The sequence below is a fragment of the Telopea speciosissima genome, chromosome 8, assembly GCF_018873765.1.
Source record: "Telopea speciosissima isolate NSW1024214 ecotype Mountain lineage chromosome 8, Tspe_v1, whole genome shotgun sequence".
Lineage (NCBI taxonomy): Eukaryota > Viridiplantae > Streptophyta > Magnoliopsida > Proteales > Proteaceae > Telopea > Telopea speciosissima.
In genome coordinates this window covers 24694587-24709792 of record NC_057923.1, presented here as the reverse complement: position 1 = coordinate 24709792, position 15206 = coordinate 24694587, and the positions used below count along the sequence as shown (strand labels likewise).

Below are 15206 nucleotides of genomic sequence, written 5' to 3'. Positions count from 1 at the left end.
CCAGGTTTTGCAAAACAATCCTATCCCGGTTTGCTGATCAAGTCTGTCCAGGTTTTGATGATCAATTATCTCCAGTTCTTGAAGATTTATTATGTCCAAGATTATTTGGGAGCTTCATCCATCTGCCAGTGTGTCAAGCTAGACACTATTACGACTCTGTTTGTTCCTATTTTGTTTAAGTTGGGCATTTGTGCTTTATATGCGCCAACTTGAGGGGGAGCGTTAGAATGTTGGAATGTGTGCTTTATAGTGGTTGATTGGAGTTCTCTTTGTGCTCACTGGAGTCTACGACTACTATTCAAGACTAGTGTAGCATTTATATTTTTCTTATAGTACAAGCTGGAGCTTCCTTTTGATATATGTATACTCCAACTTGAGTGGGAGTGTTGAACAATGTACACCAAAAAACCGTGGGGGTATTCTGGTCCTTTTGGGTTGTTTACTTATTATATCATTATGTACTGCCTACTCTTCTAATAGAGTTAGCTAGACTAGATTAGGGGCAATTCTGTCCTATTTTATCTTTCTCAGTTATTATAAATAGAGGGCTTGTCTGATCAATAAGATCACTCAAGCATTACAATCTATTCTTCTTCCATCTTCTCTTCTCTCTTTCTTCTCTTCTCTCTTTTCTCCTCTCTAAAGTTACTGGTTACAGGTCCTAGGTTTTCTACATTATGGTACTGCCACCATTTGTTACCATAGTTGTCATGGCATCTAGGGGACCCAAGGCATTGGAGAGGGTTCAAAATCAAGGCGACACCAACAAGGCATCCAAGGCATCCACCTAGGCACCCAAGGCGACCAAGGCGTCTGGATGCCTAGGCGTCGCCTAGGCAATGCCTTGACAACTATGTTTGTTACTTTAGTGCTAGACAGTGATACAATTTACAAATTTGTCATTATCCATAATACTTGGTTTGTTTAGTGTTTGGGTGGCCCCAGAAGACCACAACCGAGATTGAAGCTGAAAAGTTAATTGATGGTCCGATTGAAGTTGTTGAGCCCCAAGAACGGATTTCAATTGAGGAAACACAATTCGAAGAGATCGAGAACGTTGATTCCCTTCTTCCTCCACAACTATTGGACGAGATGAAGCCGCATGTTGCTGAGTTTGTGCAAAGGATCAACATTCTATCAAAGTGAATGATCAAAGATGCCAATGGAGTCTGGTGGTGCTACAACACCCTAAGACTCGAGGACAAGTCTTTTCTAACAAGGAGAGAATAATGTAGGCCCAGTTTAAATTTGGGTCAGGTTTTAATTTGGGTTAGGCCTTAGTTTTTTGGGTTATATTGTTGTAATGGGCTGAAATATAAAACCCAAAGGGGGTCTTTTAAGGGATACACAAAATTAATATTGCATTGTATAGGGTCCCATGTTGATTAGGAGAGTAATTGTTAGTCTATGAGTTAGTTTAGGAAATCTAGAAATTCTATATTCCTTAGTTGTCCAAGAGTCCTAGTAAGTAAAGTCTGGATATTAGGCAAAAGTTTTCATGCACGGTCATGCATGTGTACGATTATTGAAATGAAAAAATACAATATTTCGTAAATTTCAGTCATCTCGTTTCGGAAATTTCGGTAATTTCGATCTAAAAAATGCACCGTTTTGTCGAAATTTCGGTCATTTTGTTTCGGTATTTTGGTCATTTCCGGAATTTGCACCAAGAAATGGCCAAGCAAAACTCATAGAAAAAAGACAATATTTTGGCGAATTTTCGGTATCTCGGAAATTTTGGTCTAGCCGAAATGGCCTTCCAAAACGAGATTTAATACTATGTGTATGACTGGCATTAAATGCAGTTAAATTGGTATAAATATCCATCCCAAATGACATAAACACTCCTATCTCTTTATTTGAATGGAGAATCTTCTGTGTATGAATACATTTCTTATATTTTATTAGTAGTTGATCTAATCTAGAAGATTTCTCTTGTTTCTATTAAAAAAAAAACATTGCAATTTTTACCCCCTACGATTTTGGTTAATGATGAATCCATATGTTTATGAAATTAAGTGCCATATTAGTTTTATTATCTCTTCTCTTAACTTCGCAAGAAATTTCCCTCTTCCTACTATTTCTTCTGTCCTCTCTTGATATTTTCCCCTCTCATGTTATATCTCTCTCGCTCCCATCGCAACTTATTTCTCCCAATTTTCTCTCACTTGCATGCTGTCTTCTCTTTCTCCCTTCTTTCTTAATTGATTCCTAATTTCAGTCCCTACGTTTCTCTCATTTTCTCTCTCATGAGCAGCACAGCTTGTCTTCTTCCCTACTCTCTTATTACCAGCACAGCTTATCTTCTTCTCTACTTTATCTCCTCCATAACAACCTTCACTTACCCCTCTCTCCTCCCAATTGCCCCCTTTGATTTCTATTATTTGGATTGTCTAATTACTGATTTTATTATGGGAAAATACTTATCGAGATCGGGTAATTTTCCTTTTCTATCTGAACCATTATATCTTGATTCAGATCTGGCCATATCAACCACCAGATTGGGATCTTCTTCCTCCCATCACTAACTAAGCCCACCTACCACCTTCAGATCCATCAATCAGTCTGATCACAAGTCCTCATGGAGCTAAAGTAAGACACTAAATTAAAACATCAAATCCCTGATTTATATTTCAAAGCACCCCTTCCCCCACCACCACCACCCCCAAAAACAAAAAAAAAAACTTTAAATAACAAGAGTTGAAATTAAATACCAGGAACTCCAAGTAATGAACCGTCAGGACCTGCAGCTCTGGGATTCAATACTGGATTCATCTCACTCTTTATCTCCTGTTTCACTATTCCAAGTTACACCAGTACATGATAATGATGATAAGAGAAAGAACGACTAATGGATCACTTCTAGGAAACCGAACCTGTGTAGATCCAGGCAGCTGCTGGTTGCGAGCTTGAACTTGTTGCAGGGTCCCTGACATTCCACCAGCTGTACCATGCAACACTTGCCTATAAAAGGTGGAGGAGCTTAAGAAATTACACATCTAAAACAGTAGAAGGTCCCAAGATAACAACAATCAATCAAATATTCTGACTGCAACAGAGTTTAAAACAAGGTTCCAACTTCCAAAAGTAAATAAAATGGTTACCCAGATGGCTGGCTAGCAGCTGCAGCAGACTTCAACATTGAGGAATGATTTGAATCCAGAAGCTGGCCCACATTGTCACCAAACCTTTGCTGTAACAGAAGTTTCTGATGACATCAAAATTGTATTAAGAGGGACATGATAAGGAGAAACAATTTGCTAAGAGCAATTATAGGAGTATGGACCTTCATAGCTGCATCATCCAAAGGATCCCTCTGAATTGGCAGCTTCAACCTTTCTTCGTACATTTTTGTGGCTAAGGCATTTGCAGTTCCAGGGTTCTGTCGCATAAGAGTGTCATTACCAACGAGCCCATTGGGAGTGCCATTTAGAAGGTGGGGGCTCTCTCTCCGCTGCTGCTGCTGCTGCTGCTGCTGCTGTTGCTGTTGCTGTTGCTGTTGCTGTTGCTGTTGTTGTTGCTGTTGCGCGTGTCTCTGCAATAAGAGCTGCTGCATCTGTAATTGTTGATGTTGCTGTTGCTGTTGCTGTTGCTGTTGTTGTTGCTGCTGTTGATTGGGTTGCTGCTGCTGCTGTTGTTGCTGTTGCTGCTCCCGTGCTTTGATTAATTGAGTCTGCAAATCCAAAATCCTAAACCTAAATGGTGGCTGAAAACAAGGAAGCATTCCTAATCCTAGGCCCCATCAATTAAATAGCATGCAAGATCACAGTTCTACAATATGGTGATCAAGCCATTAGATCTGCATCATCATCATCATCAAAGAATGGAAGGTCCATCTTATTCTAAAAGCCAATAAAAATAGTTGAATCACACTCAAAGGTCCAGTTATACCAACACATGAGCCAAAGCATCCTCACTATATAACAATTCACCCACAAAAATAAACAAATAAATGTCTCCTCTGTTACTAGATCAAAATAATATTCAACAGTAATTAGGACCAAAAGAAGGATGAAAGAAAAGACTCAGATCAATAGCGTTTAGAATGCCTCAATCAACTACTAACCACATATTTGTAAGATATAAAAAAAACCAGTAATTACAACTAATACCATATACTTGTGACTATTAGCACATAAACCCCAATTAATAAATTATAACTACAATAACCCCCTGCGATATATACTTCTTAACTCTTCCCCTCATGCTAACGCGTAAATATAACCGATGCCCAACATGGAACATCCTTGAGCTGTTGTTCACCACGACCACAAATGTCATGCCCTTGACTTCACCCTGAACCACGGCCTCTACCAGGAAATTCAGCACCTCTGTCACAACCTCCACTATAAACCACTGAGGCAGAACTTCCTTTGCAGAGAGAGGTGATTCAGATGTAATTAGGAAAGGAGAAACAATATGCTTAATGCGGCAAAAAAGCTTCATTAACAAACAGAACAGTTTCTCCAACAAGTACCTAACTCTTAACTAGCTGTAACTCAGAGTTAAGACTAGATAAAAACTTTCCTACTTAGAAATTCAGCACATTGTTTCTTTAATTGATCCAAAACAGTGGTAATAGCTTGACATATTTTAAGCTCCTCCCACATACCCTTAAGTGCACTACAATAATCATTCAAAGACTTATCACCCCATTTAAAATTGAAAGATCATAAACAAGCAACAGACTCTTAGCTTCAGAGTAACTTTCCCTCAAATCATCCTAAAAACCTTTAGCAATATTGTGAAACATGACATTAGCAGCAAAAGAAGTCTCCATACCGTTCCACAACCAAACAGGTATAGTATCATTCTCTCTCTTCCAGTCATCATATTCGTGGAGGGTCTGAAGTTAAATATTTCAGTTTTCAATTTGCATTGATATAAACCTTCAACGATTGTACCCATAATAGATAATTAGAGACGTAACTTAACTAATTTATTGTAAATTGTAACTTAGTTGCATCCACCAAGGTTTACAGTAATCCATTGTGTATATATATTAATAACAGAATTATAATGCCCTCAAACGTAAAATCATCCTCAGAAAACATAACCAGAATTAGGAAAATTTCAATAATTTCAGCAAACCAGATCAGATGGGTCTGAAACTACAGTCGATAAACCTGTCATGCTGGTAGAACAAGTCACAAAGTGAATCTGACAACAGAAAAGTGATTTTCTGAAGAGTCCTATAGCCCTACACTCCTACCACAAAGATTGCTAAAAAGAAGTTCAAATTTAAAGAAACTAACAAGAATTCAGAGGTCAACAACAAAATCATATAGAGGATATATCTGAGACATCGACCTTCATAAGTCAACATCACTATTAAAAATCTTCACAGCCACAAGTACAGGCACTGTTCAGAGTACTGTTCCCAGCACTGGTCAGTTTTCACGGGATCAGATCACACACCAAATCTTATCTATACACTACTGAACCATCAATCCCTTGCTTCTGATTGTAATTAACAAGAGAACACACCAACCACAGTAGCAGCAATAACCATTTCTGAACACACCACAAGTCTTGAACTAAAGATAACCTCAAGCTAGAATCAGTAGATTAAAAGGAGAAGGAAAAAAATACTGATTAATAGTGCTCTGATACCAGGTTATTAGATCAGAACATACCAATAGCAAATATGACTCAAAGAATGGAAAGAAAGAAAAGAAGAAAATAGGGAGGAAAAGACTACAGAGTGATAGGGTTCAGAATGGCTTAATCGACAACTAATTAAATATATTTATAAGATATAAAACTTGAATAATTACAAGTAGCATCCCTGACTTATGACTATTAACACATAAGCCCCTATTAACATGGTTTGAAATTTTGACCAAAATATCAAAATTTCGGCAACTTATATCAGTTTTGACATTGCTTGAAACAATATGGCATATGAATTGAGGGATCTTCAATGTTTCGGTTTTTCACCAAAATGGACCAAATTTCAGTGTCATTTTGGCCATTTCGGTTTCAACCACAGTCGAAATCCTAATCAAACCGAAATCTTGGACCTTGCCTATTAATAAATTTTAGTTACAAGTAACCCCCTGTAATATATACTTCTTAACATTCTGTTTTCTTTTTGAGTTCCATCAGAATTCTTCTACAAAAGTGTATTATTTCCATTGAAAGGTTAATTCCCTAGAAAACAAACTGTAGAAAGTCCAACAAGTATACACAAAAAAAATAACTAAGCATTAATGTAGACCAGTCACTAGAGATAACCAACCCACAAGAGGATCACAAACTTCAGGTCCAGCAACAGTAAATACTTCAGTCCATTCTCAGAGTTGCAGGAAATTTCAGAACAATAAAATAAAAACAAGAAATCGAAGAAGGGAAGAAGACGATAGGGTAGTCTCTCTCAGACTCGAGCTTTTCACCCACGGCTTCTTACCATGTTTTGGTATCTCACCATACTCTGTCACAGAGCAAAGCACAAAGCTTTTTTTTTTTTTCTGAGTCTCATTAATCAAATTCGTGTACAAGGCTGTAGCCCCTTACAAATTTATATAGAAGATTCAAACACTAAAAAAGAAAGGCCTACCACATTCATCAATAATAAGGTAACATAAACTTACTAGGAAACTAAAATAATGAAAGAAACTGGCTCAACATATGACTCTAACTAAACTAATGAAGTAAATCTCGTTTTCCTATTTTCTACCCATATTTTAGGCCCATTAAAGTACCCCCCAAAAAAAAACCCTATGGGATCAAAGCCCAACATATACATTAACCCAACAAAAGGCTTATTTTCAATAAAATAAGCCCATTAGGTGACTTATCTGCATGACTGCATCAATTCTCGTCTGCTCGGAAAAAACAAAAAAAAAAAAAACCTCATCCACGAGTTTGGTAGAGATGCCGAATCAAACTTGCATGATCATCCTTCAATGGGAAGTAGAATTCAGCAACCTTTGACTCCATCTGCCATCCATCCATTGCTCTGATATCAAATAATGTAGACCGGTCACAAGTGATAACCAATCCAAAAGAAGATCAACTTCAAGTCCACAAACAGTAAATACTTTGATCGATTCTTTGCAGGAAATTTCAGAATAATAAAATATAAACAAGAAATCGAAGAAAGGAAGAAGAAGATAAGGTAGTCTCTCTCAGACTCAGGCCTCTCACCGTATTTTGGTCTCTCACCATACTCTCTCACAATGCTTTAAAGCTTATGAGGTGGTCCATTCCAGTCCTCTTACATTCCACTATAGTTTTGTTTAGTTATCTTCTTTGTCTGAAGATGGGGTGGGTCCCCTATTGGATTAACCTCTTAACTAGGGTGGGGGCCTACTTTCCCTATCGGGCCCTCACTTTTTTACTCATTAAAGTAGGGTTCTCGGGGGACCTTGCCTTGGCAATGGGGTTCGCCCTGAAGACGATTCTCACTACGGAAGCAGCCATTTTCTCAATCTCATTAATCAAATTCGTATAAAGGTTTTAGCCCCATACAAACTTATATAGAAAACTCAAAAACAAACTCAAACACTAAAAAGGAAAGGCCTAACTCAATCTTTAACTAATAAGGTAACATAAACTGACTAGGAAACTAAAATACTGAAAGAAACTAACTCAAAACATGACTTTAACTAAACTAATGAAGTAAATCCCGTTTTCCTTCTTTCTACCCATATTTTAGGGCCCATTAAAGTGGTCCATTACGAAGAAAATCTATGGGCACAAAGGCCTAACATATACAAAACCCAACCCACGGCTTATTTCCAATAAAATAAACCATTAGGTGACTTATCTGCATCAAGAATAATGAACTACAGAATACAATACTATACATATACTAAATCCAAAGCAAACAGGAGCCGCAAATTTAGAGTTCACTACCAATACTTTCTACAAATTTAGGGCTGAATATGGGTTTTTGGATTTATTGCGAATAGCCACTTGCAAATGTCTATGCAATCAAAAAAACCAAAAGTGAAGAATTTAAAGAAATAAAATATTTGCCTCTTTAGAATAAGCCATTGGTAAAACACCTAACACGCCCAGTGGTCTATGGAGAGCACATCAGGATTCAACATGGTGCACGATGAGGCTAAAGGAAATAGGATTTGAAATCTAAAAAATAAAAAGGATGATGCAATGAAATGACAATTCCATGAGCTGAAGTCAATGGATAGACCCCCTAAATTATTATCTAAAGAGACTGAATTAACCACGTTCACTTGCATACTACCCATAATCTATATCATCCACTGTACATCCCAACTATTTTCTTCAAAAATTCTCATGTTCATTGACACCCAAAGGCCTCAAACAGAAGCCCAAATTTTCCTAATATATTGATTGCAACCTTTGTCCCTTCCTGAAGGGAGCAAAAGCCTAAATTTTCCCATATATCAATCATAAGGACTAACCAGAATTTTCAAGGGTTGCTTAGGAAAGTGGTTGAGGGTTAGGACATAAAGGTCATTATATTTTTTTATATGGGGACAGATTGGAAGTAACAAAACAAAATAAAAGGATATGAAGGAATAAGGAATAAAGGGCTGGGTTATTAAAGGAAACTAAGAAAATAAAATAAAGGACTCAAAGTAATAGTGGGAAAGGGGGCTGGAGAGGTCGTCTCCTACTTCTGGAAACAGAATGGCGGCAAGGGAAAGAGGAGTGATGGTGGGAGAGCTCCCTCGGTAAGGCTTCGATGGACTGAAGGAAGATGTTGGTGATGATGATCCCTTCTGAATGCTAATCTTCAACAGTCCAATCGGAGAGAAAGGAAGACGACCCACACTCAGTAAGTAATTCCCAGCGGAAGGGTTTCAGACCAGATCTGATTTTTGGTTAGTGCTCACAATAGGGAAGTCGAATGAGGCAGGGAAACCTGTGATCTGAATCGCCCAGGGAAAAGGTTCTCACATCCCAAGTTTGAAATCAAACCAATGTGGGTTTCAAATCGATGGACTCCTCTGTCGGTTATGGTTTACCATTAATAGAAACAAAGTAATGAAGTTGCAGGAAATAAACAGGGAAAGTGAGAGGAGAAAAAGAAGAAGAGAGAGAAAGAGAGACCGCACAAAGTAGGGGTGGGGGGAAAGAGATGGTCACACAACCATTATTTGTACCAATCTGGTAACGAAACTCAAAACTTTTTCATTCAAATCTGCTTCCATCGTTGGGTTACATCTCTATTTATAAAACCCAGAAAATAAACTCCTAATTGCTTACTAAAACTGAAAATTATATTCCTAAATCAACTCTACTATTAATTAGCCTATTAAAACTTAAGTATGGAAAGGACTCTACCACTAAGTAGTCTATTTAAAATAAAAGATTACAAGATAAAATCCCAACTAATAAAAACCCTAATAAATAAATAAATTAAATATCCTACTGAACTAAAGAAAGCAATGGACCCGGTTCATCTTCACATGGATAACCAAATGGGTTCGGGTCGGTCTAAGGCAGTGCACCTGCACCACTAACCGGTGAAAGTTCCCCCCCCCCCAAAAAAAATAACACCAATTGATCCCCTTCACCTAAGTGACTTTGCAATGGATGAATGACTCCCCATTCTCCTCACCATAATGTAAATGCGGGGTGAAAGCTTCCATCCATTACTCTTCTTTAAAGCAGGTAAGAAATCTGAACATCTTTTGTGGAAGTAAGTTTTCTGGTTGGCCCAACTAGGAAGGAACTCTGGATAATGTAAATGCAGGGTGAAGAAAGCTTCCATCCTTTACTCTTCTTTAAAGCAAGTAAGAAATCTGAACATCTTTTGTGGGAGCAGGTTTTCTGGTTGGCCTACCTATTTCTGCCATGTGGCAAGTCATATGGGGCTGAAATTTGATGGACACATAGCAGTTCCCTACTCACATGTCAAGTTTCAGCCTAAGCAGAGTTCGCCACAGAGAATAATGAAGCATTGAAAAATTATGGACTACCAAGAGGGTGTATGGATTAATGAAGGGATGCATGGAAAGACATGAGAGGGCTTGCCATTATACAAGAGGGTAAATATTAATTTTGGTCCAAATTTGACAAGTAGCCAATCCATATAATAATTCCCTAAACATCCAATGGTCAGAGTTGCCACATCATCATTCCATGTGGAACAAATAAGCACTCCAACTAGGAAGGAATCATAGTTGGCCCAACCGGGGATCTTTTTGCCAAAGATAAGCCTCTCTCCACCCCGAAAGCTTAAACATTTTGAGTAGAGACTCCCATACCATCTTGAAGATTTTGTGAATTCAAAATCAAAGCAACAAAAAATTAGCTAATCTTTCTCATAGGGGAGAACAAAAATATTTTTCAGAAACTGAATATGTAGATCACATTCAGAATTTCTAATTTTTCAAGATCCTAGAAGAAACCCTATCATCAGCATTTACAAAAACTTACCAAAACAATCATAGAGTCAACCAGTCCTAGCCACATATCATGCGTACTGCCTATTAAACCAAGGCTTTGATTTCATTTATGGGTTATTACTTAGAAACATACATTGGAACCCTCAGCTTTGATGCACCATCGTAAATCAATTTAGTAGCTAATTATCTGTTCTCACAGAAGAGGACTTGTGCAGCCCCCATACAGCTATGAAAAGGCATAGTATGTTTCATTTATGGGTTATTACTTAGAAACATACATTGGAACCCTCAGCTTTGATGCACCATCGTAAATCAATTTAGTAGCTAATTATCTGTTCTCACAGAAGAGGACTTGTGCAGCCCCCATATAGCTATGACAAGGCATAGTTAAGTTGAGTACCTCTTCCTGCAAAACAATAGGACTAATTTTTCTTTTGAGTAAATAACTAATGGGGTAACTTATTAAAGAAATACATAATCAGAAGAACACCTCAAAACAAGCAAATACAGAACAAAGATAACACCATAATACCTGAAAATATCTCAAAGCAAGAACATACACAATTATCAAATATTTCAATGTTTATAATCCACATTTTAATAAGAAGAAATCCTTCCAGACGAAATACAAATAATACTGAATCCCAGAAGATAATAATCTAATGCATTACATTCCAATTATGTATGGTAATACAACATTAACTAATAGAACTGATAAGGGTGAAATATGTAGTTCTGGACCTTTTTCTTATCTTTATTTTATTTTTTTTCTTTTTTGTTGGGGGGGGGGTAGGGACAAGTAGTTCTAGACCATCTTTTAGCGAACTGAAAAAGAAAAACAGCATACCACTATTCAAGGAGGACAAACTAACGTTCAAACACAACAGCAAACAATGAGACCTAACTAGAACATTGAGCAAGCTATGCAATCTAAAAGTTGAAATTAATAAAATCAAGACTCGCAAAAGACAAGAAACTTTAAGATCAATTAAATGCAGGAGGATGAAAACATGCTCACACCCACCTCAATGTAAGACGCCGCAACCTCTGAGTGCTTCTCATTAGTCCTTGCAATAAAGATATCCCAGAAAACCGACCACCATTCAAAGAGAAACCCACCAGGAGCATCAATAGCTGCAAACCCACACAAGTGAAAAAAGTAGAAACAAAATCTCAGTTTGGAAGGAAAAATCCCATAACACAATAGCTATCCACATTCTCTACTCCCACTCAAAAGTCTGTTAATAGTCATTATTTAATGAGGACTTCATAATAATCTTACCCACAGGGTCCGAAGATACTTTCCCTTCTGCTTGAAAGGCCTTTGCTGAAGCCTGCAAATTCCTTTTCACTAGATAATCATAAATGTATACATCCAACCTGTTATCCAACAGTAAAAAGACGAGAACAATGGTTAGGGGAAAAAAGATTGAAAATTCACAAATGAAAGCTAACAAAAACAGAAGACGACTCTAAGAATGCAGACAGTAGCCTCATATTATTTAGAAACAGAAGAGACAGATTAAAACATTACAGGATGATTTACGCCAGAAGAAACCAAAACCCAGCTTATACATGCACAAAACCTAAACTTCAAGACAGATCATAAAACCTGGAACTCAACCAGAAAAACAATACTGCAACAAACAGCAAGCAAAAGCTGCAAAATAAAAAACCCTAGAAGAAAAGAAGAGAGACCAAATGAGAAAAACTTAACTAAGGGACACTACCCATAAAGGAGAAGACCCAGTAGAAGTCACCAACACGATCATAACCCTCAAAACTCAAGGACTATACAGAAAAGCACCACAAACCCACTACAAATATACAGATATTCCAAGCTGATAAACCGAAATCAATGGAAGACAATCAAAAACAAATAATAAAACGAATACTTACATTTTGTCGGCTTCCCAGTTTGTCTGAGACATGATTCTAAATACAGAGCCAGAATAGTAGTGTTGGATATGTCAGAGAACTCCTTTCCCTCAGTCAGATTTTAACAAAATGGTTTGAGTTTTCTCAGGTGAAATCGATCTCCCTCTCTCCCTGTATGAAGCTTATAAACCTATACAAAAGCCGATTTTATGTTCACAGTACTTCCTTATACATAACCCAAGAACTCAAAGAAGAGGGAAAAGAAAATGCAGTGAGAGAAGAGAGTCTGAAAGGAAAAGGAAAAAAAAGAAAAAGAAATAAAAGAAAAATCTACTCAGCTCCGGAGCGAGGAGCGAACGTCCTCTATATTTCTGGCAGCCCAAAGGCATAAAAAAAATATTAAAATGTATATTTTTGTAAATAAAATAAAAAATAAATGATATTATATGGAGAAATATAATTACCTGCAAAACCAATGTGTAAGCCTTTAATCTGTTTTTCTCTTTTCTTATTGGGTCTGAAAATTTTTGGGTAACTATGGTTAATTGAGTTGCCGCGGATCCCATTTTGATATCTCATGTGAATGACCAGACTACCCTGAAGGTTCAAGCCAAATTTCTAACCGAAAGGACCTTTGAAATCCAAACTACCTATCAACACAAATTAAGTGCCATTGAAGTCTCGACCTAAGTCACCAACGTATTAAAATCCTCTATAATGCGGACATCTGGCGGAGCACAACAATGCAACCTTGAGAGTCGACTCGTGGAAGAGGCTTCATCCAACTATGCAAGTTCGATGCAAGGCAGTTATTTTTTCTTCTTTCTTCTCGAGCTCAGCATCGTTGGATGTCGCATCTTCCACGTGTCCACCTCTCAGGCCCGCATTGCAATAGTGCACCACAAGATTTAGGCACTGCAGAGGATTTTTTTTCCGATCACCAACATGGTTTTAGTAATTGGCATCAGTATCAGTATCGATATCAGTGTCTATATTGGTCTTTGTCGATATTGATTTAAATCGGTTGGATTTATTCTTGTTTTCTTAAAAAGAAATCGATTTTTTCATATTTTTATCCTTTTCGATACTGATTCACTAATACGAGATCGATCAAGAATCAATTACAAATCGATTGATCTGATACCGATTCGTCAAACCATGGTCACCAAGGATGGACTCTTCTTCCTCTGTGTCTTCTTGGGATGTTGTAGAGTTGCATGTGCAGACCCAGGTGTAGTGTAGGTACCATTTGTGCTAGAGAAGGGAAAATTACATAGCAACCCCCTGAGGTTTGTCCTAAATACAAAGTGACCTCTATGTTTCTTCATTATACAGTCGCACCCCTTGAGTTTAGGTTGTTACAATCAGCCCTAGTCCGATAGATAGGTGTTACAGTGTTGGTTAAGTTTACCTTCAAATGACTAATATACCCCTAATGGGTTGTGAGTTTACCATTTTGCCCATAGGGCATCCCTAACTTCCCACCCTCTTCTCTGGTTGCTTCTCCATCTGAGGAAGAAAAAGACGAAATAGAGAGTGCAGGAAGGGATTCTTTGAACTCCCCAACGATTGCAAGCGGGGAATTGATGACCATACTCTCCTTCTCTTATCTTCTCCGGGTAACAAAAGAAAAGGTTTTGCAGGGATATACAAAAGAAAAGGTTTTGCAGGGATATACAAACAAAAAGGGTAGGGTTGGAAAATTGACAGAAGCTTCATCGCCAGCGGTAGTAGGGCCGATGGTGGATCTGTATCTGTCTACTCTTTGATCATCGCGCCTCCCCCCCCCCCCCCAATGTGATCCAGTTTAGAGTATTCTCTTTGTGTTCTTTACTTTACCTAATTAACGGAGACAGTAATCAAGAAGACATAACCAAAGCCACGTGGTGAAGTGTTACACAGACAGGTGCAAGAGAGAGAGAGAATTTATAGAAAAGAGAGAGAGTGAAGAAGGTTTAGTGAACGGAAGGAAGGAATAAGTAGGAAAAAAAATAAGAGGAAGAAAAAGAATGAAATAGAGAGAGTTTTGTCCTCCCAGACCCTCATTGCACCGCACTGCTAGTCCTTAATTTTTTGCCACTCCCCATTTCTTCATTCTTCCTCATCATCTTTCGGCATTCTTCCAAAAAAGAAAAGGGGTTTAAACTTTGAAGAGAGGGAAAAAAAAAAGGGTTTGTCGTTTGTGGTTTTTGGGTTTAAGCTAGAGAAAAACCGGAGGAGAGAGGAGGAGAAAAAGATAGAGAGGGAAAAGGGGGTTTTCTGGGTCTGCGAGTAGAGAGTTTGAATTGGAGGAAATCGGTAGAAGATCAAGGAAGGCGATTTAGATTTCTCTGTGTATAAAAGACTGTATCTCTCCGTCTGATAGGGGATTATTAAGAAAGATAAGAGGAGTGATTCTTCTTCTTCATCCTGTGCTCATCTCAGATGTGCTCTTGGGTTCAAGCCACTCCACTCTTTATACTTGGATGAAGCCTGGAGCTGTTGGGTTGGCTGGAATGGCGGCGATGAAAGCAACGATGGCAACGAAGGAGGAGAAGAAGCCAGAAAAAAAGAAAATCAAGAAGAAGAAAAAAAAAAAAAAGGGTCAAAGAGGAAAGAGGATTTGAAGAGGGCAAAGTTGGCATTTTAAATTATATATTTAACAGTTTTTGGTTAAGGATATTAGAAGAGGGCAAAGTTGGCATTTTACATTGTATTATTTAACACCGTCCACTCAGGGGGTACAACTGTATAATTTTGAAACACAAGGGGTCGCTCTGTATTTAGGACAAACCTCAGACGGTCGCAGTGTAATTTTCCCCAAAAAAAAATACTACCATCGGATTGGTACAAGTGTTGGATCCTTATTCTTTTCCTATTAAAGGATTAAGCAACAACACTTAGTTTGGATGACTCCATCGGATAATCATGATCATTAAAGTAGGTTTTCTATTGACCTTGTTAGATGAAACCCCTTCTCTCCCATTCGGAAATTGACCAAAA

General features: G+C 37.9%; 1 protein-coding gene across 10 annotated transcripts in view; it reads right to left on the bottom strand.

The window, feature by feature from the left end:
• Positions 1-12503, bottom strand: part of LOC122671143 (transcriptional corepressor LEUNIG-like) — a 48670-nt gene extending 36167 nt beyond the window's left edge. For 3 of the 10 annotated variants that reach the window (XM_043868241.1, XM_043868244.1, XM_043868243.1), the window contains exons 1-7: positions 12246-12503; positions 11629-11726; positions 11371-11480; positions 3287-3673; positions 3105-3208; positions 2877-2964; positions 2715-2790 (exon numbers count right to left, since the gene is read on the bottom strand). In XM_043868241.1, coding sequence (XP_043724176.1) covers positions 2715-2790; positions 2877-2964; positions 3105-3208; positions 3287-3673; positions 11371-11480; positions 11629-11726; positions 12246-12277 — 895 coding nt within the window. In that variant the 5' untranslated portion in view covers positions 12278-12503. The remainder of the gene's footprint in view (positions 1-2714; positions 2791-2876; positions 2965-3104; positions 3209-3286; positions 3674-11370; positions 11481-11628; positions 11727-12245) is intronic. The other 7 variants (XM_043868240.1, XM_043868242.1, XM_043868245.1 and 4 more) reach the window with 5 other exon arrangements.
• Positions 12504-15206: the final 2703 nt, after the last annotated feature.